Source organism: Cornus florida, unplaced genomic scaffold (assembly GCF_030987335.1).
Source record: "Cornus florida cultivar Cherokee Brave unplaced genomic scaffold, ASM3098733v1 CherokeeBrave_3.0.0_Hap2_Chr02, whole genome shotgun sequence".
Classification (NCBI taxonomy): Eukaryota; Viridiplantae; Streptophyta; class Magnoliopsida; order Cornales; family Cornaceae; genus Cornus; species Cornus florida.
Genome location: NW_026775572.1, coordinates 11,234,173 through 11,260,759, shown reverse-complemented (window position 1 = coordinate 11,260,759; position 26,587 = coordinate 11,234,173). Strand labels below are relative to the sequence as shown.

Genomic DNA, 26,587 nt, shown 5'->3' with positions numbered 1-26,587 from the left:
ATGTCTCGAGACATCTTGGCTATTCTAGTATCAACTGTCGCATCTGAATCAGCATTTAGTACAAGTGGTAGGTTGGTGAGTCCACATTGCAATCGACTTAGTCCTGGCCTTATAGAGGCTTTGATGTGTTCTCAATCTTGGTTGTGGAATGATCTAGAAGGTAATGAAATTTTAAATATGCTTTTATATTGAATGTCCCATTTAGTTTTTTTCTTTTTCATTTTTTTTTTAAAAATTTTACACTGTTTTGCAGCAAATGCATCGGCATCAACTCTTTTTGCTGGAATCTCTCGGTTAACAATCTGTGATGAAGAAAAAGATTAAAAGGCTTCAAGGTATAGTTTTTTTATTTTTATTTTATTTTTATTTTTTTTTTCCTTCCTCCTCCTTTTTGCAGTTTAGTAATATTAACTATTGTTAAATCAATGTATAGTTTTTTGTACAATTAGTCACCATCAATTACTAAAAGAAGATCTGTTTTGATCTCATCTGATATTGTTATAGTACATGAGTTATGCAAGTATTAAATTAAAATTTAGTGTGCTAATTAGTACTACTATACTTTGATTTATCTTGTATTATCCAGACTTAGGAGAGTGCAGTGTTATAGTTGATAGTTACAGAAGATATTGAGCATGAAAAAGATGCAGAAATTTGTGTGGAACACCAGACCTTATCAAGTAGTAGTAGACACCAATTTGTCTCTATAGGAGTAGCGATGAGTCTCTTTCATTGGCTTTCTTTTTCTCTCTCAACATCAGTAGCGGCTTTAATGAAGCATTTTAGTGAAGCTGTCTGTGCATATGTGTTAATTGATGAACAGAGAGGCAAGGGGTCACGAATTGTAACGAACATTTGTATTTTTTATTGAAAAGGTACAACTGGTACAAGCTAGCAATTTAGCACACCGGTGTTGAACATAAGATTGTTGTTTTTCAAGGCTGCTTGATGATCATTAGAATTATAGTTTTCATATAAATTTTATTTTCTTCAATTTGTTGATATTTTTTTATGTATTAAACGATTCATTTGTTCATAATTTTCAGGTTTTGATTAATTCATGAACACTGTGGAAGACATGGGAGATTGCAAATGCCAATAGATCATTTAAGGGATTTAAATCAGTTTTTGTGTTTTTGTTATCTTTTGTTAATTTCAGACTTCAATTTTGAATAATTTGGGATGTAAATTTGCTTTTGTTTTGGTTATGGTGGAAAGTTGGAGCTTAGAACTTGTTATGATTTGGTTGTATTAAACCCTTATTTTTGTTGATTATGTTCTTTGAATTATGCTACGAGCATGCTATTTATTTATTTATTTTTATTGGGATTCATATATGTTATGCCATTTCCAGGCTTTTTGTATTAAAACATAGTGGTGGCAATTTTTATCGCCCCGCCGGGGCTCCGCCCCGTCCCGCCCCTTCAACAATGGATATGAGAACAATTTGTATACCGTTGGGGCGGGGATGGATATAAAAATTTAACCCGTCGAGGGGCACGGGGCGGGTATGGAGTTGCCATTAATCAAACGGGGCGGGGATGGATTTAGGTAAACCCACTCCAAACCCGCCCCGTTGCCATCCCTACCCCTGCCTTAAGCTAGGAGCAAACCCTAGCTACTCCAAAGGAAGAATGTGCTCCAAATTCAAAATTTATTTAGGGGTTTTTAGCTACCGATGTCCCCGTCAACTATCCCTTCTATGGCAAGCTCAAAATATCAAAGGTTGGAGGTGAAATGGTGGAAAAATGGTTGAAGTAAAATGAAAAAGAAAATAAAGGGAAAGAGAAGAGAGAATAGTGATGGAGTGGAGAATGTGAGGATTTTGGCTTGTCATCCACTTTCTCTTTCTATACACACACATATATACATATCACACACATTCTTATCCACACATATCTCACCAACTAGTCAACCATAATCCCCATAACATAACAAAATGCAATAATGTCCCATAAATGAAAATAATTTCTTACAAACATAAAATAAACACCACAATTTCATGAATAATGGTAATGTAATTTAAAATAAATTAAAAAAAAAAAAAAACAAATACTCGGTCCTCACACGTCCACGTAGGTCACTACACAAACCAAGAGAGAATGAGAGAAGGGTGAAGCCGAGAGAAAGACAAGGAGGCTGAGCAGGGAAGAATGAAGGAAACTGGCAAGGAAGAAGGACAACGATAACCCACAGTTGCCGGAGTTAGAGAAGAAAACCAAAGAGCTTGCGATGTGATTTTGGATTCGAAAATCTAAGGTAAGTCTTACTTCTACTATTTCCCTTTGAATCTATAAACCCTACACCTCACATACTAAACTTTAGGAATTAAAAATAGAAGAATTAAACATGTTTGTCGTTATATGAACTAGACCTAAATTGTATATGCATTCTTATATATATATATATATATATATGAATGTGATTAATCCCCTGAATTAATGTGTTAAATCTCTATTTTTTATTGTTAAAGCATGTGTTATATGTTATATTAATTGTGGAGATCATATGGAACCTAAAATGCATGAAGGAGAATAGAACTGAAACTTAGGTCGCGATAAAGATGACACGCCCAAGTTTCGGTCGACCGGTTTGGGCAATTCGGTCGACTGAACTGGATTATCCGTCGACTGGTTCTCCTTGTTACAGAAGGGTTATGTTTAGCTATCTGGTTTTGTTTTAACTGTTCTAAGTGAGGTGTAAATGTATCAATGGACTTGTATAAATATTAGAATGCATAAAATATATTAGTATGTTTTGTAATTATTCCTTGTAGATGCTACAATTGTGTTAATAAATACAAAAAGATGTTTTATGATTATAATCATATGTATTGATGTATTTATGATTTATGATATGATCTATGACTATATGAATCCTGTGTCATTGTAAGGATATGGCTATAATGTTTGGGTGTGTGTAGGTGAGTTAGCTAATAAGTTTAGTCTTATTTATATTGTGTCATTATCAGGATATGGCTATGTTGTTGATATTATATTGTGCTAATGTAAGGATATGACTATATTGTTGATATCTATGTGACTTGATGTGAGTATTCATTGCCCCGTAATCAGTTTTTAGGATGGATGTGTATATTGCTGGGGATGTATTGCATGTATAAAAGATATATTTCCTGGGTAGGATTTTGGGACACTTGACCGTCTCGTGTGAGTTTTGAGTGGTCACTATCTATTTCAGTTGATTTCCTATACATAGTGATCGTCTATTAATGTGTATATGTATGTATAACTATATAGCTATTTGCATGAGTTTTAGTTAGAGGTGGATTGTTTATCGGTTTTCTGATTGTGTCGTAGTAAAGAGGACATGCTTGTGGGTTTAACCTGCTCTTTGTTGATATTTTCATTTCCTAGTCAATTCCAGTCTTAGAGTTGAGTTCACTATACTGCATGAAATTTTTAATAGAATTTCAGAACATGGCATAGTTAAAGCGACGAATTCAGTAATTTGATTCCAAACAACCACTAAATGCCTATCAAGGGGATTATAAACTCCAATAGATGATGTTTCTAGTACATAAACAATCTAATTTCCAAACATTTCGGGGAAAAAAAAAATTGAACCTTGTAAACACACTCGGTGAGCACCATGCAACAGAGAATGTCCTGTAAATCAGCAATCGACTTGGCCTTGATGGCACTAGAAAGCTCATGAAGCTGTCTCTTCCTTCGTTGGTACTCCTTCTGAATCCTCTTCCTCTGTTCTTTACCGTTGGTCCATGATTACTTTACGGGCGTCCGTCATTATTGAGGCCACAGGACCTTCAAGATCTTCATCCGTTGGTCTCTGATCCATGACTCTAGTCTCTGCTGCAGAGACTTCATCGTCCATTCATAAAACCCAAACCCAAATAAAAACCTTGTATAACCCCAATTCGATTTTAATCGATCGATAAATGAAAATGCCGAGTAGAGTACATATCTGATTGCGTGTTTGGGTTTGTGACACGATTATTATTTGAGTGTGATGAGTTGATATGTTTTCCTGGAAGCATATACTGGAGATTCGAAACACGGAAAGCGACTGTGATGAGTTTTGATGTAAAATAATACTCGTATATTTTTTAATTTTCGAAAAAAGTAATAGCTTTTTAATCTTTTCAGTTGAAAACAACAATCAAACTTATATGAAGATCTGACCTTTAAAAGAAAATTTGAAGCATCTCAAAATATGTAGAAATTATTATTTGATCTGGAGCATGATTTCGTTGATCACAATTTTAGCACCCAAATAATTGGGTTAGCCGGTCATGACTTAAAATTAAGTTTGAAATTAATTTTGATACAAGTATATATAATATTCTTAATTTACCTTTAATAAAATCAATTCAAGTTATGTGGACCGAGGATATATTTAAAATTGGGTTAAGTGCAAAAAAATCTTTCGTTATTAGGGCTACAACTCGGGCGGGTTTTTGATACCCCTCGATTCCAAAGTCACGGGAACTGAATAATAAATCCTTACTTAATAATCTTCAAATAAATAATAATTAAAAATCCCATAATAGAATCCTCTAATCCTCTGATACCAGTAATTATTTAGATTACAACTTGGGAATCCATACTATGGACCCCTAATAATATCCTAACTGAAATAACTGAATTGAAATAAATCCAATAACTAAAACATGAAGAAGAGTCCTACGTAGAGTCGGAAGAGTGAATAATTGTCTCTGTTCAGCACGAACAATCTCTAAGACTGGAACTGACGAACACCTGAAAAATAAAGGTGGGTCAGGTCCACAAACAAGTTCTAATCTACTACATCCTAAATAGAGACCCGATACACGTACACATCCTAATTAATTTAACAATAACTAAATAGTCCATATATAGATATATACACACTAAAGAAACATCACTAGACTTGTATCAACCTAAATAGTAGGCAACATGCAAAACGCACATATAGTGGACATAAGCATCAATCATTATATCAATCATTACTTACTTTAAAAAAAAAACCCAAATCATGATATCAATCTTATATCAATCATTACTTACTAAAAAAAAACCAAGTCATGATATCAATCATTGTATCAATCATTACTTTAGAAAACCAAATCATGATATCAATCATTATATCAATTATTGCTTTACTTTAGAAAACCCAAAATTTGAATTCACATTGCACTGATTCATGCCAAACTATAATTTGCCTCGTTCGGCATGCTTACACACACACACAATTCTGATTTCCCTCACAGCAATAAACTGATTCATATTTATAGTAATTCCTCGTTCGGCGTGCATCGAAGGAAACACACACCGATTTCATCTAATATATATATATATAAACTGTTTCATGCTAAAAATAATCCCCTCGTTCGGCGCACACACTATGAACCAAATTTAATTTCACCTAATTTATACAAACTACTTCATGCTAAACCCATAATATATTACAACACATAATATATTACAACACATGAAAATTTAATTTATCAAAACATGAAAATTATCACAAAATTAAAACCTATGAACTGAAATTTCCAAATAAATTCTTGTAATTAGATTCAATTAATTTATTTAAAGAATCTAGAATTAATCTAGCATGCATAGGGTATGAATCAAAGGAGAAAAGAAGAATTAAAACTTGCCTTTAAGGATTTAATAAAAACCCTAGCCTCATTCTTCCTCTTTCTCTTCCTTCTTTCTCTCTCTCTAAAATATACTACGTGATATATTTATAACCCCTTTTCCAACCCTATAATTATATATTTATAGGTTAAATAATAACCCTACTCATTTTCCCAATCCAAGTCAAACTAATAAAAAATAAAATAAAATTTAAATACTAAAAAGGTAACTAAAATATATGTTATGTATAATCTATGTATATTCCTTTTTATATATAATACATAAATATACATCAGATTATTACTAAATGACTTTCCTTTTATTTATATATATATATACACACACACATATATATACAACTATCCATGGGTAATTATTCGTACCCATTAAACCCCTTATCCAAATAGTCCATGGGATCCAATTGGTTGGTCCATTACTACTATCCATATCCAATACTTTAAAAAAATAAAAATATATAAAAATAAAATAAAATAAAATAATTAAATTCCTAAACAAATATAAACCATCACATACAATTTAATTTAAACAAAGAAATCGAATACACATAATTTTAGCACACAATTTAATTTAAACAAATAATTCAATTAACATATAACAAGTAAACAATTAGCAAAGAAATCAAATAAACAATTAAAAATGCAATTAAAAATAACTAAAATAATACCGAGATTATCTTTTTAAAATCAAGGGTATTATAGGATTGGGCGGGCTTGACACTCTTCTCGGGCTAAGCCCATATAGAAAATCTTCAGCCCAGCCCATACATAATTTTCCAGCCCGAACCCGCACTAAGCCCATCTCAGAAGAATTTGTGTGTAAAAAATAAATCAATTAATGCTACAACTATGACTTAAACCTAAAACCTTAAGTATAAATTTCAAGAATACTACCAACTTAGCTACTACACTCTTGTGACTTAAATATAATTGTAAAGACCCGAACCCGAGAGTCCAAATCGCTAACCGGGTCCTTACCCGAACTCGAGGTCGTCTAAAGGCACTATGGTCAATTCTAATGTCGATACACGATATATGTGCCATCCTAAGACTCATACAAAAAAAATAAAATCACATATATAAGATGTGTCGTAACAATCCACTAATCTGTCCAAACTTGTGGAGGAACGTCGTCCGCTACTTCTTTTCCGTGTCCTGAAAAATTGTTAAAATAAGGGGTGAGCACAAGGCTCAGTAGAACACGCCTAAGGTGTAATGACCTAAACCCGGAGGTCCGAACCGTTAATCGGGTCCTTACCCGAACCCGAGGTTACTTAAGTCATTCCCGTCATTTCTCATGTCAAAACATCATTCTAAGGTCAACACGTCATACTTGCGTCACAAATATATTTAAGAGGGGCGTTAAATAACATTCCAAGACTCAAAGAATGATCATGCAAGAGGGGAAACAAAACGCACATAACAACTTCATTTCGGTCAGCTGAAATGGAGCTTCAGCCGGCCGGAATGAAGTCTGTACCAGTCGACCGAAATGGCCATTTCGGTCAGCCGGTTGTGAACCAAATAGTAACTGAGGTCTTTGGATGGTTCGATCGGCCGAAATGAGAAGTTCGGCAAGCTGGCTTTATAAACTGAGAACTGCTACTGAAATGCAGTAATTTTTCAGAAGTGTGCAATTAGTTTATGTGAGAGCTTTTAAATAGATCAAAACCTGCTCGAACAAGCTGTAAATGTCTTTCTAATTTCTATTCAGTTGAATATTTTTTTTTTAATATACGATACATGATCCCAATATGATTCACAAGTGTTGTAATGACATTGCATCAAGTTTACAACATTAGCTATCATGAAATTATAAGTACAACCACAAGTTACAAAAATTATATATGTTATACGAGGCTTTACAAAATAGGATCTAATTACAAAAAAAGTAACCAAAAGTAGTCTTCTAGTCCAAGCTAAGGCTATGGTGGATTGTCGTCTGTCATTTCTTTTCCATAAATATAAGGGGTGAGCAAATTGCTCAGTAGATGGTGCCTAAGACACACCTCTTATGACTCCGTGAATCCAAACAATGAATAGAACAATAGGGAACGAGATCATGCTATACCAGGAGAAATACAAAATCAGTTTCAAGTCCTAATGAACAAGGTGGTGCTATGAAATTCAATGCCGTGCTATGTCACTCCCCATTTTCAAAACCATCCATCACTTTTCAAAACCGTTAATATAACCTGTCCTTTGGTGATTTCTCGGCGACACAAGAGAATGATTGGCTATTGTCCCTGACCCTTGGTACCTCCGCGGATTCATATGGGGCTCAAATAGCTCAACCACACTAGGGTGATTTCCTTAATTCCTTCTAGGTTACATTAACACCACGGACCCTTGGTACCTCCTCGGCATCCAGGTTTTCTCAAAACCACTTTGTCAAAACTTTTTCCCAAAGCCCCTTTTTCATTTTAAATCAAATTGCTTCCCCTTTTTATGCCTGTTGATATGCATGAATATCTAATGCCTTAAAATGCTATGACATAAGGAGCTTCATAAACTCATAAAATCAACATGTATCCACATAATGATTTCTAACAAGTTACTATGCATATAAACATATAAAATCAACAATTAAGCATGTTTTTCACACAAATCAACTTATACATATAATCATGAATTTCATACACAACAATTTAATCATTTTAGAGGCAATCAACTCAAATTAAGCATGCTTTGCAACAATTATTGTAGAAAAATTCACAAAGGTGCAAGAAATTGAGAATTAGAAACCCCTACCTCAATTTTGTAGAAAAATCCCCAAAATGGGTTCCAAATTCAAAATCCCTAGAGTGCACCAAATAAAGAATTGCTTACATCAATGTGTAGATCTTGCCGTGCTCTCCGTTTTGCCGCAAACGGCACCCAAAAATTCCAAGAGATGAAGAAGTAATTGTAGATTGAAGTTTTGATGAGAAAAGAAAAAGGAAACCAAGAAATGAGAGAGAGAAGGAAAACTTATGGGAAAGAGAAAATGAAATGAGGCCAAGGATGGCCTTTTGGCCACTAATTCTATTTAGTGGAAAATGAGGCCCACCTCCAAATTTTCATTTTGACTTTTCTTTTGCACCACAAATATATATGTACACAATTATATAAATACCACATAAAACATATAAAATGAAATATATGAGTTGCAAATGGACCCAACGAAAATCCCTGTACCTAACAATTCCAGTAACGGGTCCCACATGGGACCGTCCGACCAGAAAAATAGAAAAATGCTAAAATGACCACCATTACATTTCTAAGAGTCCTGAACTCACACTCCATGGTGACCGGTACACAAAATAAGAAAAGACAAAAATGCCCTTGCGAAAACAGAAAATTCTCGAAATTGAAAAATGGTAAAAAATGAAAACATTACATAAGGCGTCAGTTTTGGACTCCCTTGACCCACGTAACATATAAATGGATAGAACAGAAACCGAGGTCATACAATGAAAGTCCGTACAACATTTACAACTTAATAGGCAACAATCTCAACACATAATACAATTCTTTAAAATGATGTGCATGATATGAAATGTGATGCACCCATCCCAAAATCTGGTCCATACCGACCCAACATTCACTTTTCAAAAACCCGCTAACTGACTTTATCGAGGCGAGATTGATAGCTATCCCCGATTCCAATTCTGGCAAAGCCTGGCAACCGTTAAAGGGTCTAGTATCAACTTTTTCACGCCCTACACCGGGTCGCGGTCCCTCTAGGTCAAGCTAGCCTCGGACTCGCGAAATCCGACTCATTTTTTAAAAATATTTTCCCTCTTTAAAATAAGACTTTACTTTCTAAAAAAAAAAATTCCCTTTTAAATCATTTCCACATCCCCTTTCTTGCCATGTCATGCAATGCACCATATTATGTCCATTAAACATCAATCTTAACAATATAACATTAATACATGTACATGGTAGTCATAGTTCAAAGAACTTAATCAAGGCATTCTATAGCAATTAATCAAGATCGTAGCATGCTTTGAAAATTTAATACAACAAGTCACATCATTATTTCAAGAACGGCATTTACAAGAATTGTCTATGAGTATGCTCAACATAAAATTATATACACACCAATATTAAACTATCCCTTAGACATCAATACAAATTCCATATACCAAATCATGCAAGTCTTTGATACAAAATTTAAAACAAGTAATGCTTTAATACTTGAGCTTACACATAAAACAACAATTTCACATCAAAGTTTAAAACTCTAAAAATTTAATAAGTAGGGATGGAATTTGCTAAATCAAAAGACAAAACTTAAAGCATTAGAAGGACCCCTACCTCACAAGAAGTACAACCCAAGCAAAGCCTCAATGAAACCCCAAATTTGCCCCAAATCCGAATCCCAAGGATGCTTCAAACTGAAAATTGCTCCGATCAAAACGAAGGTCTCGACGCGCTCGTCAACTTTGCCTTGAGTGGCAAAATCAAATACCTAAGAGAATGGTAAGGATCAAGCTTTGAATGGTGAAAAGAAAGAAAAAAAAAAGAAATTATAAAGGGAGAGAAGAGTAACTCACAGGAGAGAGAGAGAAGGGAAATGGTCTGCAAAATGACCATTGGTCATTATAATGACTAAGTCAAAGTGGGGCCACCAGAAAAATAAAAATAAAAAGTATTACAATAATTATAAATATATATAATATTTTCGGGCTCGGGTTGGGCTTCGGGCTTTATCTATATCAACCCAAGCCCAGCCCGAATTGAATTCGGGCTCAAAATATATAGCCCGGGCTCGAACTGAAATTAAAAAAATATTGCCCAAGCCTACAAAATTTCGGGCTGGGCTCAAGTTATTTCAGGTTGGACCCGCCCGAGTTGCAGTCCTACTTGTTATATACAAAATGTGCAAGAAATACCCCTATTTAAATAATAAGTGCATATAAATTCTTTTATTCTCAAAGTTTGGTACAAATTGCCCTAATTTTCACTAATTTTTTTATAAAAATTCCAAAATACCCTTAAGATTAAACTTTCTTCCACACCCATTTAACTCTCACTATAAAAATACAAAATTGCCCTCACTCTTATATACTCCGCAATTATATGCTTACCTCACTACTGATCTTAGCAAGAAAAAATAAATAGAATTAAATATATCATATTATGTAAACAAATACACCATAAAGGATCATATATAAAAATATATGTATACATATAATATAGTATATATTCACCACCATTGCCATTACACAACCCCCTACCTAGCCACCTCCGCCAGCGCACAGTCACACCACCGCCACCAACCAGTCATACAAAAACATGATATTAGAATTGGTCCTCAAATACTTCATGCAGCTATACGTGTTATCATGGTATTGAGTTTCATCTTTTTAGTGAAAAGGAGTAAGCGACAGCGACGTGATCCAATGATCAGTGATGTAGTTTCATTTGAAGGCCCTCACCGATTGTATTCCTACGATGATCTGAAATCAGCAACAAATAATTTTAGTAATGAGAGTTTGATTGAAGAAGGGAGTTTTGGCTGTGTCTACAAGGGAGTTTTGAGAGATGGGACTTTGGCTGCTGTAAAAGTCTTTAACATGGATCAACGTGGAGCTACAAAGAGTTTTCTAGCTCAGTGTGAAGCCTTAAGAAACATCCACCTTCGAAATCTAGTCAAAATTCTGAATGCTTGTTCAAATTCAACATTCAAGGCACTGGTTCTACAGTTCATGCCAAATGGAAGATTGGAGAGATGGCTTTACCATAAGAATGGAGATCAAAAGCAGGGGCTTACTTTAAAACAGAGGTTGGAGATAGTCATAGATGTTGCATTGGCAATGGAGTATCTACATCATGACTGTGAAAATGCAGTGGTGCATTGTGATCTCAAACCTAGTAATGTTCTACTTGATCAAGACATGACTGCTCATGTTGGAGACTTTGGACTGGCAAGAATGCTTTATCTATCTTTCTCTAATACTCATATGAGTAGCACCATTGGCTTAGAGGGATCCATTGGTTACATTGCACCAGTTACTCTTGTTCCTATTGCATTTTATTTTTCCTAAAAGTTCAAACAAACGTACACACACTCACAATCTTGCCCCTAGCAGGGCTCGACGTTTCAACATCTCCTCTGTTTTAACAATATTATTTCTTACTTTTTGTGGTTACAGTTAAATGGATTTAAAATATAATTATTGTTTTTTTTAATGTAGAGTATGGTCTTGGTGGTGGAGTATCGACAAAAGGTGATGTGTACAGTTATGAAATACTCTTGCTCGAGATTGATATGAGGAAAGAGGCCAACTGAAGAGATGTTCATTGGGGAATTGAATCTTCAGAAGTGGGTAAGAGCAGCAGTTCCTGATCGAGTGGAGGAGATTCTGGATGAGCAATTGATGGAATATTGTAAGGTTTGGGGCACGAATCAATTGAAATGTGTCATACAAATTGGTTTATCATGTGCAAGTGAGGCACCAGAAGAGAGACCGGAAATGAAAAATGTCTCTGCAATGATGAAAAGGGTTAGGGGCACTCTCTTCACTGAAGCTGCTTAAATCTGCTATTTGCATCGATAGATATCCAAGGCCTTGAGCAAATCACTTTGTTAACAAATCTATAGCTACATATGGTAGTGAGCACTGTCGATTTAGACTGTCTTCTTGTTACTGAACATCTTTATGATTGATGTTTAGTTTCTCTCTCTTTTTCCTTTCCTTGTTTTTTTTTTTGGGCAAGCTTTACAAGTCGAGTAAGTTTGTGCCAACTATGTCAAAAGCAGCATAACCTGACTACTTGAATATCATTTTTCTTTATTTTAGATTAATCTTTACATATCTTCTTCGACATGGTAGATGACAATGATTAACATCATACCAAAAAAAAATAAAAAATGGAAGGACGGAAAAAGCATACATGGAGCTAGCTTATGAGAAAGGGACCTTATTAGGAAATTAACCAATGGCTGGAGCAACAAAGACGCGATTGAAACCATCAATGAGGATCCTAACTCGTTTCGGATTATAATCTTGAGTCAGACCATAGGGTGGTTGGATCACTTGGATGAGTTGGACATGAAGCATGGGCATCTCAGCCTTGATCACCTCAGCAGATACTTCTCCTGGCATTCCTACCAATTGAGGCCATGTCTTGGGATGATGGGGAGAGTAAGGCAAGTTCTGCTGACTTTACTAAGTAGCTGAAATATGACAGACAATAAAGCTGTGCCTCGAATCTTGATCACCCTGCAATTCTTGTAAATGAAAGTCTTGAGGGTGATTGTTAATTTTATACAATCAACTAGCACATACACATATTATTCCGTAGACAAGGAGTATTTAAACTTGTAGGCTTAGTTCATTCATTACCTGTCAATTATAAAAATACTACAGTAATAGAAAAATGGGTTGACATTAATTTTAAGAGTTGACTAACTGAGTTCTCATCCCCTAAAAGATGCTTGGGGAGATGGGTTGTGGACAGATCCAATAATGGTGTACCTACCATGGTTAAAATTAATTTTCAATCAAATGACATGAAGAATAAAACTGAATGAGAACATGTAGAAAATCTACAGCTCATATCTGTCCCAAAGAGTCCTTTAGGGTATATTTCAACTCATTCACTTTGTGGGTAGGGATGAAAATGTTTTAGCCCATCAAATTAACAGGCCTTGATCCACTTCTCTCGTGTGGGCTTTCATTACTGGCACGCTGGTGGGCTGGGTAGAGTATTGCCATTTCTTAAGATTAAAAATTACTCAAGATCAATGACCCGTGACAATATTTACTTGGAATCATATAGTCTGATTATGTAAAAATTTCTGAGTGTGAGTAAAGAGTAGAGGCTGCCCACTACAAAAAGCACCAGACGCAGCAATTAATATATGATATATCCTAAGGGTGGTAAACGGGCAGGTTGGGTCGGGTTTGAGTAAGGTCAAATATGAATGGATTAAATATGGGTTGTGATTCATATTTAATTCATTTGTAATGGATTAAATATGGGTTGAGTTAAAATAGGTCTGGTCAACTTGTCATAACCCACTAATCCGTTTTAGGAAAAATATATATTTTTATTTTGGATAATCTCATTATTGTAGTTTTTTTTTAAATGTATAAAAACTTGTAAAACTATGTATGGATAATTGTAAATCCTTTAATTTATTTTAATTTTTTTTTAAATTTATATTATTTTATTTTATTTATAATTGTAAATTCTCATTGTATATGTGTTGTGAATGTAATAGAACAAGATTATAGTACTACAAGAATTTTAGAGAGAGAAAAAGGATGATACAGAGAGAATTTTAAAGAAAGTGGGAGAGAGAGAATTTGGAATGGTGTTAGAGAATTTTAGAGAGGAAGAAAAGGTAAATTTGAGTCAAATAGAGAATATGAAACTGTCTCTCTTATATAATGGGTGAAATATGGGTCAAAATGGATGACCCATATTCAATCCATTAATCCTCTATAAAAATGAGTTGAATATGAATTATTTATTTTGATCCATATTTTAAAATGATTTATCCATATTTATTTTATGCGGACGAAATGATAAGTCATTACCCATTTTACCACCCCTGCCTCATATCCAAACATGATTTAAAAATAAAAAATAAATAAATAAATAAATTGGAATGAGATGCAACAAGTCGGTGACACGTTAACATCGCGAAACGGTTTTTAGAATATTTTCTCTGAGGTCACCACGTGAATTGTTATCTTCTGTCTTATCACTTAGCCAGAAAAAGGATGGATCCGAATTGCTATATCACATCATCACAAGAGAAGCTTCTCAAAGAAAACGCTGTTTCATACGTATCTATATATTTTCTATTGTAACCACCGCTTGCTTCCGTCAAAATTTCTGGTATTGTTCTCCATCCTTCAACACTGAACACCATTCCGTAATGGACCACTACTTAAATTTAGTACCTTTCAGTGATATTATTATGATATAAACATTTGGTACATCCATATTGTGACCGACATACAATTCCCTATTTGAACGAGTTTTTATTCATCATTTATAAAAAAAAATAATAGCTCAAAGCCAGTATACTCCCCCAAAACCTCCAATTTTGCTTTTATTTTATGCCAGCCTCCATTGTGTACTGATTTAAATGATGTCAAAACCAATGTCCACCTCATCTTGCCCACCTAATGCAGCCAATTCCCATTTGCATGGCCGTTGGAAATTCGTTAGCCAATCCCACAGCATTTGGATTTTCCATTTCACTTTCTCCACAATTTTCCCACCCGCAACTTTCCCATCACTAATGTGTTTATATGTATATATATATACACACATATAAACCCACTCTCATTCTCTTTTACGCAAAGACAAATATCGAACTCAGTTTTCAGTTTCACTTTGTCAGCTTCCTTATTACATCAATCTACGCGAAATGGCCACGCCCATCCTAACCGTTGGAGCTGTCAACATACCACCAGTACTCGAAATTCCCGCCCTTTCTCACCCTTTACGTGAATATGTGCGTTTTTTATTTTTATTTTTATTTTTATTTTTTAATTTTTTACATATTTTCTGATATCATCGAACAAACTTGTGTGTTTGCACCTATATGCCCATCATTCTTGTTGTTCTTGACGCCTCTGACTCTTCACTCTTTCTCCCCTAACTTAATCAAATTAATTAGCAGAAGAAACAATTCTATTTCCCATTGAAGTTTTTATATTAGCTTAGCATAGTTCAATTTCATTTGATTTTATTTACTATTTGTTGGACAAAATGTTAGAAGTATCAATTTGAGTTTTATTTGGATTTTTATTTTGTGGGTTTGTTAGAATTCAGCTGACTTGACATGGAATCTATGATTTCTTCAAAATCTTTTGGTTTGTTTTCTATAAAGAAAGGAACGTCTGTTTTGCAGCTGAACTTGAATGGCTCTGGTACTGGAACTTCAGTTCCGAACTCTGCCTTCTTCGGCAATAATTTAAAGAAAGTAAGCTCTAAGGCCAGCAGCCAGAGGATTTCATCCAGTAATTTCAAGGTTGTCGCGGAAGTGGATGAGCAGAAGCAGACCACCAATGACAGATGGAGAGGTCTTGCATTCGACGTGTCTGATGACCAACAGGACATCACCAGAGGGAAGGGAATGGTGGACACTCTCTTTCAAGCTCCTATGGACAGTGGTACTCATTATGCAGTCATGAGTTCCTATGAATACAACAGTGCTGGTCTTCGCCAGTAAGTTATTTTAATTTGGAATTTATTTAAGTTTGTAGTCTATTCTTGGCAGTTGTTTGCATATTTGTTTGTCTTATTAATCTTATGCAACTTATGTAAGACTTTGATTTTGATCATGTCATATTGTTTTAACTAATTTATGTAGATACAACATGGACAATAATATGGATGGATTCTATATTGCTCCGGCTTTTATGGACAAGCTTGTTGTTCACATCACCAAGAACTTCATGGATCTGCCAAATATCAAGGTATTTCACTAAATTTCTCAAACTTTCCAGAGTTCATTCTTGAAGTTGAATGTTTTATGGAAATTCGATACAGATACCTCTGATTTTGGGTATTTGGGGAGGCAAAGGTCAGGGGAAATCATTCCAGTGTGAGCTTGTCTTTGCCAAAATGGGAATCAAGTGAGTTTGGATCGAGTGTGAAGGCATATCATATGCATATTTTGAAGAAGAGTTGAAATTCCATACCTTTAGCATATGTACATGTTTAATCCTTATGATTTGGTGTTGTGATGACGAGATTTCAGCCCCATAATGTTGAGTGCCGGAGAATTGGAAAGCGGGAATGCAGGAGAGCCAGCGAAATTGATTAGGCAAAGGTACCGCGAGGCAGCAGACATCATCAGGAAAGGGAAAATGTGTGTCCTCTTCATCAATGATCTTGATGCAGGAGCGGGTAGGCTTGGTGGAACCACCCAATACACAGTCAACAATCAGATGGTGAATGCCACCCTTATGAACATTGCTGACAATCCAACCAATGTTCAGCTCCCTGGTATGTACAATAAGGGGGACAATCCCCGTGTTCCTGTCATAGTCACTGGTAATGATTTCTCCACATTATACGCTCCTCTCATCCGTGATGGTCGTATGGAGAAATTCTACTGGGCACCTACTAGGGAAGACCGGATTGGTGTCTGCACTGGTATTTTTCGGAGTGACAATGTTCCCATGGAGGGCATTGTCAATCTTGTTGACACCTTCCCCAGGCAATCTATTGGTAAGATTCAATAAATTACATCTTCCACAATAAATTATATCGCTAAATGTTGATATCAAGGTGAATAGTATTGGAAGTAGCGGCAGAAATAACTTAATTTTATTCCAGTATAATCAATATGAGATAACAAACTTGAGTGTAGAACAAACAGAATGAACTAAACTAAGCTTCAATGTTGGTGTTTGTATGCAGATTTCTTTGGTGCCCTCAGGGCAAGAGGGTATGATGATGAAGTGAGGAAGTGGATTGCAGGAATTGGGGTTGAAAATGTTGGGAAAAGGCTTGTGAACTCAAAGGAGGGACCCCCAACTTTCGATCAACCAAAGATGACTGTCGAGAAGCTGCTCGAGTACGGAAACATGCTTGTCCAAGAGCAGGAGAATGTGAAGAGAGTCCAATTGTCTGACAAGTACCTGAAAGAGGCTGCTCTCGGAGATGCAAACGAAGATGAGATAAAGAGAGGCACTTTCTATGGTTAGCACCCTTGGCTTCTGGATTAAGATGGAATAAATATTTGAGAAAAGTTTGTTTTTCAATGTTGTTTGGATGCAGGCAAAGCATCCCAACGAAGTTAACCTTCATGTCCCTGAAGGCGCGCTCCACAGATCCATCTGCAACAAACTTTGATCCTACTACCAGGAGTGATGATGATGAGAGCTGCCTGTGTCAGTTTTAGATTTGTCCTAGGCAATTCATTATGTCAAACAATATATTAGCCACTAAAAAAAAAAATGGAATCAATTATGTCAACTCTATTTAATTGTGTTATAGTGTATACTCTTTTTTCAATTTTATTTTTCAGTCAAAAATGATGCATCAATCAAAGAGTATGTGCAACTCAGCTATTGTATATAATAGTCCATTTTTTGCATTTTATGGTGTTTTAATTTCACCCTCTATAATTACAAGAGGTGTTGTGATTGATCGATGATGCCTAGAGTTCCAAAACACAGTAGTATCACATCAATAAGACATACCAAAATAGTTGCAATTGTGACGGGCTTCATTCAAACTTGGCGAATGCTGAACAGTAACTTTGATCGGGTATTATGCATGCAGCTTTGTTCATGAGGCAGGCCTAAAATAGTTAATCTACATATATGTCTAGTCCTAAGTAATGCAGCTTGACCATTTCCCTAGCAATGATGTTTAAGCCTAATAAAGGAATTGAGAGGGCAATAAGTAAAACATTATGACTGAACATGATTTATACAGTACCACCATGACCATCTTCTGGTTTTCCTAAAAATAAGTATAGAAAACAGGACAAGGCTTTGAACAACTCCAACACCAAAGTCCCTTGCTAGGTGGCGTGGCATGCTTGGCACTGGATAGTGTTTGATTAGGCTCAGCTTCTAAAGAGTGCAGTTACCACAACTCCGCAACTAAGTGATTGACCTGATAGGGAAATTCCTTAAGTTTCATTCAAAGGTGCATATCTATGCATATACCCTTATCAGCTATTCTTATAATGCAGAATAACATCACACACTGTATTTTCTGCACCTTTACTCTAAAATGAAGGTTATGAAACATCATGCAAATTTTAGTACAAAAAAAAAGAAGTAAAAATTAATTTAATAAAGTGTCAAGATCAACTGTTACGCCAATTAGGCCTTTAGAGGACAAATATCAATAATCATTTTTACAACTACAAATGTATCAAGTTCTGTCCACACACACACACACACACACACAAACTAAACTGGAATACCGCTAGAAACAACCCTAGTGCGCTCTGCACGCGCGGGTGTTGAAAGGAATGGGTTGAGCATTCTGTGTGTCTTTGTAACTGACTAATCGAGAATAAGAAATGGATAAGAAGGGCCTTATGATTGATCCACTAGAGCTAATAATTCATTGTAGTTTGTAGTAGTTATGAAACTAGAAAAGCAAGAGAAAGATAAAAGGCAAAAGAAAAAGAAAAAGTATATACAAAAGAGAGTCACTCATTTGAAATTTGAATCCCCAAATTAAAAATTACTAAGACAAGTTAATCATGCATGGCGTATGTATGACCACTAAAACATGAATCTGAATCATCTATAGTGGCATTCAAGATTTTTATTCCCTCAGCATTAGTTTAGCAAACATTAAACCAAAATCCTTAGAGTTGATGAAGTGATTATTTAATTATCACTGAGTGTCTAATATATATATATACGCCACTTTTGTCTTATAAGTCAAGTAAGTTGACTCTGGTCGCATTCTTAAAAACGCTTGCACTCCACTTGAAATTATGATTAGAGTAAGTGGGTTTGAAATTTAGCTCCCAATTTTCAATATTATGCTGAAGTCTAAGACCAAGAAAGGGTTAGACATATATACATTGTTTATAGTCTTCTTTAAAGAAGCCGAAAAAAACGATACGTGGTCCTCGTATGTGTAGGCCAGCTTGGTATTCAATTCACATCAATTTCCATCAATCTAGAAACAATTTGGATTTTTCAATCTCACAAAATTCATAAAGCATGCCACAAGTTGTAAGCGCCTACCATATCGTGTCTTGTGTCTGGTTGACCCACAATCACATGACATGATGGGTCTAAAGATGCTGTTTTTACTTTGTTTTTGCTTCTAGGAAAGGAATATGTATGATTGCTCATCGAAAAGACAGCCCCTAGTTCCATTAATAAAAGCTTTCATGAGCTACCCCAATGAGTTAATATCCCACCGAACACATTACACAAATTCAACTGTTTTACGTGATTAGAAATCTGGTAAGTCCCACTCATACGAAAACAGTGCGAGTTGTCTGTATTATGACTCATAGACTGAAGTTAGTATTAGAGTTTTATTCTCTCCCCTATGATATCAGCTATCCAAACACTTACTGTAGTATGTTCTATGATCTCGTTACAATGTATTTGGGCAACATGTCATACTACCGATTGGTTTGGAATTTGAAGCTTGAAATGTGATGATAAGGGATGTGCACTTATTTTTGTGTACAAAAATGACTAGTGCATATGATTCTGGGATATATGGAGTGATTTTTTTGAGGGACTTTGCTTTTCTTTTCATGTAATATAAGCTGTTCTAACCTTTAAAATTTATCTCAAAAGTTAAAAGAAAAAAAAAAAGAAAGAGGGAGATTAATGCTTCTCTTTGGTGGCATGAAATTGAAATTTTAAAATGAAAATCTACGAAATTGAAAAAAAATAACCCACGAAAGAATTCCAAAACTCCAATTCATGCATTCACGCGCAACCAAAATAAATTTTAAATCATGGACAAAAAAATCCATGCTGCTTTAATTAATTAATTTATTTAATTGCAACCACATGATTCTTTAATTTCTTTCATCTGACTTTAGTTTGTAGAACTACTCTAATCAATGCACTTTATCTTCAACAAATAAGTTAGCTACAAAATACTAAATATTGCTATTAATGAATTGATAAATTTAAGAAGGGTCTCTGCATTGGAATTACCTTCTCCTGTGTATTGATTGGTCCTATTCAGAGTAGTACTGATGTTGTATGTTACTGCGTGGCCCTCATCACTTAACAATACTGTGTGGCCCTCATCACTTCACAAGATTATGCAATTTTCTCTCTCTCTATTCCGCAACTATACGGTGTGGTCCACAAATCCCACTTTCATTCTCAAATCTTTTTTTTTTTACATTCCCAAATCTTTTGACTACTAATTAATGCCGTATAGGTTTGGTTAGTCCTCTTTAGCAGCAACACACCTTTCCCCATCAAAAATCTTCTTTCAACCGTGACATACTTAAATTTTCTTCATTGTTTCACTACCATGTCACCAAACCCAAAGCAGATCCTAAAACATTTTTTTGATTCAAGAAAGCTCTAACATCAATCAAAGCCATCTATCATGACTGGTTTTCTCAGAATCTTCTTTTCTTTCATTTGCCTCTCCATCCCAGCTTCATCCCAAGTAGAAGAACTCTTCTTTAGCGGATTCAATGAAGCAAGGGCCAACATGAGCTTGACTGGAATTGCAGAGATTGGCAAAAATGGCATACTGAAACTAACAAACGACACCAGTAGATTATTGGGTCACGGTTTCTATCTCTCACCACTTCAGTTCAAGAACTCCACCACTGGCTCTGCCTTCTCCTTCACAACCTCTTTCGCCTTCGCCATGGTCCCCGAGTACCCCAAACTCGGCGGCCACGGCCTTGCTTTTGCAATCTCGCCCTCCAAAGACCTCAAATCCGCTCTCCCGAGTCAGTACTTGGGACTTCTCAACTCCGCCACCGTCGGTAAATTCTCCAACCATCTCTTCGCCGTCGAATTCGACACCGTTCAAGACTTCCCGTTCAAAGACATCAACAGCAACCATGTTGGCATCGACATCAACGGCATGGAATCCAATCAGTCAGCTCCTGCAGCCTACTTTGCGGAAGATTCAAGCTTGCAAAATCTGAGTCTCAAGAGTGGAAAACCCATGATGGCATGGATCGAATACGATTCCATTACAAACCTTATCAATGTCACAATTTCTCCTTCTTCTTCCAAACCCAGAATACCAATCCTGTCCTTTCACTGTGATCTCTCTCCGATTCTCCAGCAAGAGATGTACGTTGGGTTCTCTGCTTCCACTGGTTTGCTTGCTAGCTCCCATTACATATTGGGTTGGAGCTTTAAAATGAATGGGCAAACAAAATCGCTCAACTTAGGTTCTCTCCCATCTGTGCCACTACCCAGTACCAAGAAGAAACACACCACTCTAATTTTAGTTGCTACCGTTTTGTCTTTTATTCTTGTAATTGGTGCAGCCTTCGTTGCTATTTATTTCTACAGGAAAATGAAAAACAGGGACATAATTGAAGCTTGGGAATTCGAAGTTGGTCCGCATAGATACTCATATCAAGAACTCAAGCAAGCCACTAGAGGCTTCAAGCACAGTGAGCTTCTTGGGCATGGTGGATTTGGACAAGTTTTCAGAGGGAGACTGCGAAAGTCGAAAACCCAAGTTGCTGTGAAGCGTATTTCTCATGAATCAAAGCAGGGTTTGCGTGAATTTGTGTCTGAGATAGCTACCATTGGCCGGCTTCGTCACCGGAACATAGTTCAGTTATTGGGCTGGTGTCGTCGTCGCGGTGACCTACTACTTGTTTATGATTTTATGCCTAATAAAAGCTTAGATCAACATTTGTTTGACAAACCCAAATCGATACTGAGTTGGGAACAGAGGTGCAAGATTATCAAAGGTGTTGCTTCGGGGCTATTGTACTTGCACGAAGGATATGAACAGATTATTATACACAGAGATGTTAAGGCTAGTAATGTGCTGCTAGATGGGGAATTAAATGGTCGACTTGGTGACTTTGGGCTTGCAAGATTGCACGAGCATGGATCGAACCCGGGCACGACTAGGGTGGTGGGCACGCTGGGCTACCTTGCGCCAGAGTTGTCACGGACAGGGAAGGCAACACCAGGGTCTGATGTGTTTGCTTTTGGTGCGTTGTTGCTTGAGGTTGTTTGTGGACGTAGGCCAATTGAATCCAAGGCATTGCCTGAACAGTTGGTTTTGGTGGACTGGGTATGGGACAAATGGACACATGGGAGGATCATTGATGTAGTAGACCCTAAATTGGAGGGTGTGTTTGATGAAAGTGAGGTTGTGATGGTGTTGAAGTTGGGGTTGATGTGTTCCAATAACGCGCCTGTGGCGCGCCCTAGCATGAGGCAAGTGGTTGGGTACTTGGAAGGGGAGGTTAGGGTTCCAGAGGACCTTAAACCGCCTTACACTGCACGCAGTGGAGGGAAGAGTGCACACAGTGGAGAGAAGGGTGGAGTGGAAGGGTTTGATTCTTATGCATCATCGTCATCATTTGACAAAGTGAGCTCGTCCTATTCATTCATGGCAAACCGTGATGTTTCTACTTCGCCTCTTTCACTTCTCCACAATTCAGGAACCCTAGATAGCAGTGAAGTGATGGCAGAGTTGATCAGATGATGTGAGAAATAAGGCAAAATGTGTTCAAAAAGTTTTAAAGCCTTGATAATTTCTTCCTTTATCTCTTCAATACAAAGTTCAAATTACTTGCCAAGTTGTAACATTTGTTTGTTCTCCTCCACGTTTCCCTGTAAATGATTTAAAGTGATGGTTGAACAGAGCATCTGCTACAATTTAGTGTCTTACAATGCAGCATCTGAAATGAAATGAATGTAGTCTCTTGTTCATATCATAGGAATGCTCAATATATTCAAGACTCATGATGTCACATTTTGAAAGTTGAAGACCATAATTGAACCAACAATTTAGACGGCTATTAACAATAGTACCGGACATCATTGAATGTAATTGTGCTTTCTGACATAGCAGATGCCTATCCTTGAAGCCTGATTTCCTCCAAAATCTTATCTACTGATTGCAGTCAATCATATCATAACCAATAATTCAAACAAATTTTTTTTTTTTTTTAGGTAAAGTGAAATGGGGGAAAAAGAAATACATCCATTTGGTACACAACCTATACCAATCCATGGGACAAACAGTTGCTTGTAGAAAATACAAATACCTTCACTTGATAGACTTGACTTGTATGCTATGTTCAAATGAATGTCAAAAAAAGCATGCTCAAACTTTTCTTATATGGTTGGCCACTTGGGGGAAGAATGAGGAGAGGAGAGTGGTTAAGTTGGGTGTGGAGACTGTGGACTCCAACGATGATAAACAAATAAATAATAATAAAACCTCTCTTTTCTGCAATATCAAACTAAAATATTGACCCAAACTATGCTAACACATAAAAACACGGTAACATAAAAAAAAGCAAAAGGAACCAAATGTGAGTTTTCTCTCGACATAGGTGTTTGTGTTTCCAAAGAAGAAAAGTATCATTTAAGAAACAGGCAACATTAACCTTTTCACATTTAGTTACAGGTTATACATTTGAGAGACTTGTTTCCATTTTTTAGTGCTTCAAATTAGTTCAGATCTTATTAGCGTTTTCTTTCCTTAAAGAATAGAAAAAGACGAACCAAAGAGTGAAAAATATCCCAAGAAATAGTGGCCATCAAGAATTATATTCAATCAAGACACATCTGATCATGGAATCACAACACCCACCAGGTGAGGAAAAACCAAAGAAAATCACAACACAAACGTACTTTCATTGGATTTAAAATGCACAACTTTTTGGATGGAGATGTTGGATGACAGATTGTAAACAAGACAAGCAATCATCACCATTTCCATATGATACATTATGAAGGTCTTTTAAGATTCATTATTGGAAGGACTGGAAATGAGATTATTTCAAAGAAAATGATAAAGTTTAACTACCCAATACGAGGTGGCTGGACAACTTTTCCTGAGGAATCGACGTATAGCCGGACTCGGTTTGTTCTGAAGTCCATAGTCACAAAATGATCCGGTGGAACCACCTGAATCTGAATCCTCGGCTTCTCTTTCTTTATCTTCATTTCTGCTTCATCTGCTGTCAGGCCCACCACCTCAGGCCATGTTGTTTTTGAAACTGTGTGACATCCTGAATCCACTCCATTAAACAAACAACTTATCAAATTATCACCACAAAAATAGCAATACTAGTACTATATGTCATGTTAGGATATTTAAATATTAAGTGACATTCTCTCTAAAAGTTTCAAAAAGGTCAATTAACAGAACCTCGTGTGGAAATGTTAAATTTTAGTTGCCCAAGCTACACCATAGTTACAGACTTACAGTTGACCCTCTTAACAATTAACATTTAGTAAATTCATGATAATAATAATTTATTGTCTTTTGAGAAAACAACTTGATTTCTAGGTGCATAATTAATAATTCTATTACTAAGTAAATAATTATTCTTTTAAGAAATCCCAATTTGAATTATTATATATTAGAGAAATATATGATTGACCCTCTTTATAATTAATATACCAAGTAAACTGTAATTCTTAAGTGATATTCTTTGACTAACAAGATTTGTTAAAAAATAAAAAATAACCCTACTAGCTAGGAGATAATAATCTTTTTAAGAACCAAGTACTAACATTTTAATTACGATTAGGTAAGAAATGCGTATGTGCGCGCATTTACACACATAAACCCAAACATATACAAGTTAAAAATTAATAATATTACCAATTTACCACATATATCTTGTCTAAGCATATGAATTCTGACACCTCAATTCATATAACATGTGTTTTGCTTTATATATCAACAACATTTACACTTGTAAGTAATAAAGCAAAAGGATTGTAGGACATTTTTATGCCTTGAATAGACATGTAAAAACTATTTTGAGTGAAGATTTGAAGTAAAAACAGGTCTTTCTTTCGTAGAATGTCGTGTATTTCGAGAAGAAATTATGATACAGTAAAAAGAAATCAAAGCACTATAGTTCTACTAATTAAAACATTTTTTGATTCCCAAATTTTATGAATTTAGGAAAATGATAATCATCAACAAAAAAATTCATGATGCATCTTATCACATGAATCAAATGGCTGTTGTGTTCATTTAATGTCACAGAAAAGAGCAAGAAATAAAGAACTACTTACTTAGTGTTGGGATTGTTTTTAATTCATCATCAGGTTGAGGCATATTGGTTTGCTGATTGTCCTCCTCGGCCATAATAAGGATCAAATATAACTAGTACTCGATTCTGCGTTTGTATGATCTACAATCTCTCTGTAGGTATATATACATATATATTTATTTATATAAAAACAAATCGATCTACAATCGACATATAGGTAAAGACAAAACTTGGGATCAGAAGATGTCTTTGATTTTACCAAGAAATGCCAATTGCCGTCCGACACGAAAACGTACCTCTGTAGGTCATGTCGTGACGGAGTCGTCGCGAAAGCGACAGAGAAGAGAGATTGATTGGTTCAGCCCACAAGTATTGGACAATGACTCCGATGCTATTATGTTTGTTAAGGGCCTTTCTAAAATATATAGCCCAAATAGTGTTCAATATCAACTTTTGAGGATATCAATGTAGGCCCACTTAAGCCTATGGGCCTACATTGCTTAAATTCTTTTGGGGCAGAACAACTCAACTTCTACTTTGATTGACCCACCAGCCCATCGTAGCTACACCGTAGGAACTTCTGGTGATATCACTTGATTTTTAAATTAGTGATAGAATCAACCGGAAGGAAATAGTAAATTTTATTATTATTATTATTATTTTTATTTATTTTTTTATAGTTTGGTTAAATAGAAAAGGAAAAGCTATAGAAAATTAGAATTCTTGTAACCTTTTATTTTCTCCAAAATGTCTCTTCCACAAAACACAAGAAAAATAAAATTGTCCTGTGAAAGCATAGTCTTTTTATTTAATATTCTTATTTTACCTAACAACTTCATCAATATTATTTTACCCAACAACACCATCCATATTTATTTGGAGACCAACAATTTTGGGAAGCGAACAAACTCTAGCCATGATTGTACTACAGCTCTACAGTTGCAGTACTCTTTTTGACTTAAGATAGTGTTCCAATAACAATTTACTTAATAAAAAAAATAACTCACGATTATTCAATGGTTAATCTAAGAAAATAATAATGTGGATTATTTTTTTATTAAAGTTGATGTGGTAAATTGTTATTGGAACATACAAAGGGTGAGTAGTTAAGCATTATCCTAAATTTTATATTTGCAGGAAACAAACATAACAATATGAAAAGTTTTAAAAAATGAATACCTAAGAATTCGTTAAAAAATAATAATATATTGTTATATATAAATAATACCTTTTACTCATTTTATCCACACAATTATAAATCAAGTAACTAATTGCGAAATGTTTGCTAATTTTATTTATCTTAAAATTTATAT

The 26,587-nt window shown here is 35.4% G+C and overlaps 2 protein-coding genes, 1 long non-coding RNA gene and 1 pseudogene across 4 annotated transcripts; 3 read left to right on the top strand and 1 right to left on the bottom strand.

The window, feature by feature from the left end:
- Positions 1–1,718: 1,718 nt before the first annotated feature.
- On the top strand, positions 1,719–12,413 carry LOC132293585 (uncharacterized). Its single transcript, XR_009477865.1, has 2 exons — positions 1,719–2,259; positions 11,803–12,413. It is a non-coding gene; the product is annotated as an uncharacterized LOC132293585 (long non-coding RNA).
- A 2,688-nt stretch (positions 12,414–15,101) lies between these two features.
- On the top strand, positions 15,102–17,907 carry LOC132293584 (ribulose bisphosphate carboxylase/oxygenase activase, chloroplastic-like; annotated as a pseudogene).
- Positions 17,908–20,455: 2,548 nt separating this feature from the next.
- LOC132293583 (L-type lectin-domain containing receptor kinase S.4-like) lies at positions 20,456–22,965 on the top strand. The gene has a single exon (XM_059791121.1). The coding sequence runs from the start codon at positions 20,648–20,650 to the stop codon at positions 22,736–22,738; it is 2,091 nt and encodes a 696-aa protein (XP_059647104.1). The 5' UTR covers positions 20,456–20,647; the 3' UTR covers positions 22,739–22,965.
- A 908-nt stretch (positions 22,966–23,873) lies between these two features.
- Positions 23,874–25,587, bottom strand: LOC132293582 (subtilisin inhibitor CLSI-I-like). 2 transcript variants are annotated; one of them, XM_059791119.1, is made up of 2 exons: positions 25,297–25,587; positions 23,874–24,284 (listed from the first exon to the last, which is right to left on the bottom strand). In XM_059791119.1, the coding sequence occupies exons 1-2, from the start codon at positions 25,367–25,369 to the stop codon at positions 24,067–24,069; spliced, it is 291 nt and encodes a 96-aa protein (XP_059647102.1). In that variant the 5' UTR covers positions 25,370–25,587; the 3' UTR covers positions 23,874–24,066. The 2 variants fall into 2 exon arrangements, with proteins under 2 accessions (XP_059647102.1, XP_059647103.1); XM_059791120.1 differs by having other exon boundaries at positions 23,874–24,275; positions 25,297–25,577.
- Positions 25,588–26,587: the final 1,000 nt, after the last annotated feature.

What these genes read in the sequence shown, in the direction of transcription:
- LOC132293582 (XM_059791119.1), bottom strand. Translation starts at nt 25,369, where the DNA reads ATGGCCGAGGAGGACAATCAGCAAACCAATATGCCTCAACCTGATGAT. An exon ending in AAAAACAATCCCAACACTAA is followed by an intron (nt 24,285 to 25,296) that starts GTAAGTAGTTCT and finishes TGTTTAATGGAG; the next exon opens with TGGATTCAGGATGTCACACA.
- LOC132293583 (XM_059791121.1), top strand. Translation starts at nt 20,648, where the DNA reads ATGACTGGTTTTCTCAGAATCTTCTTTTCTTTCATTTGCCTCTCCATC.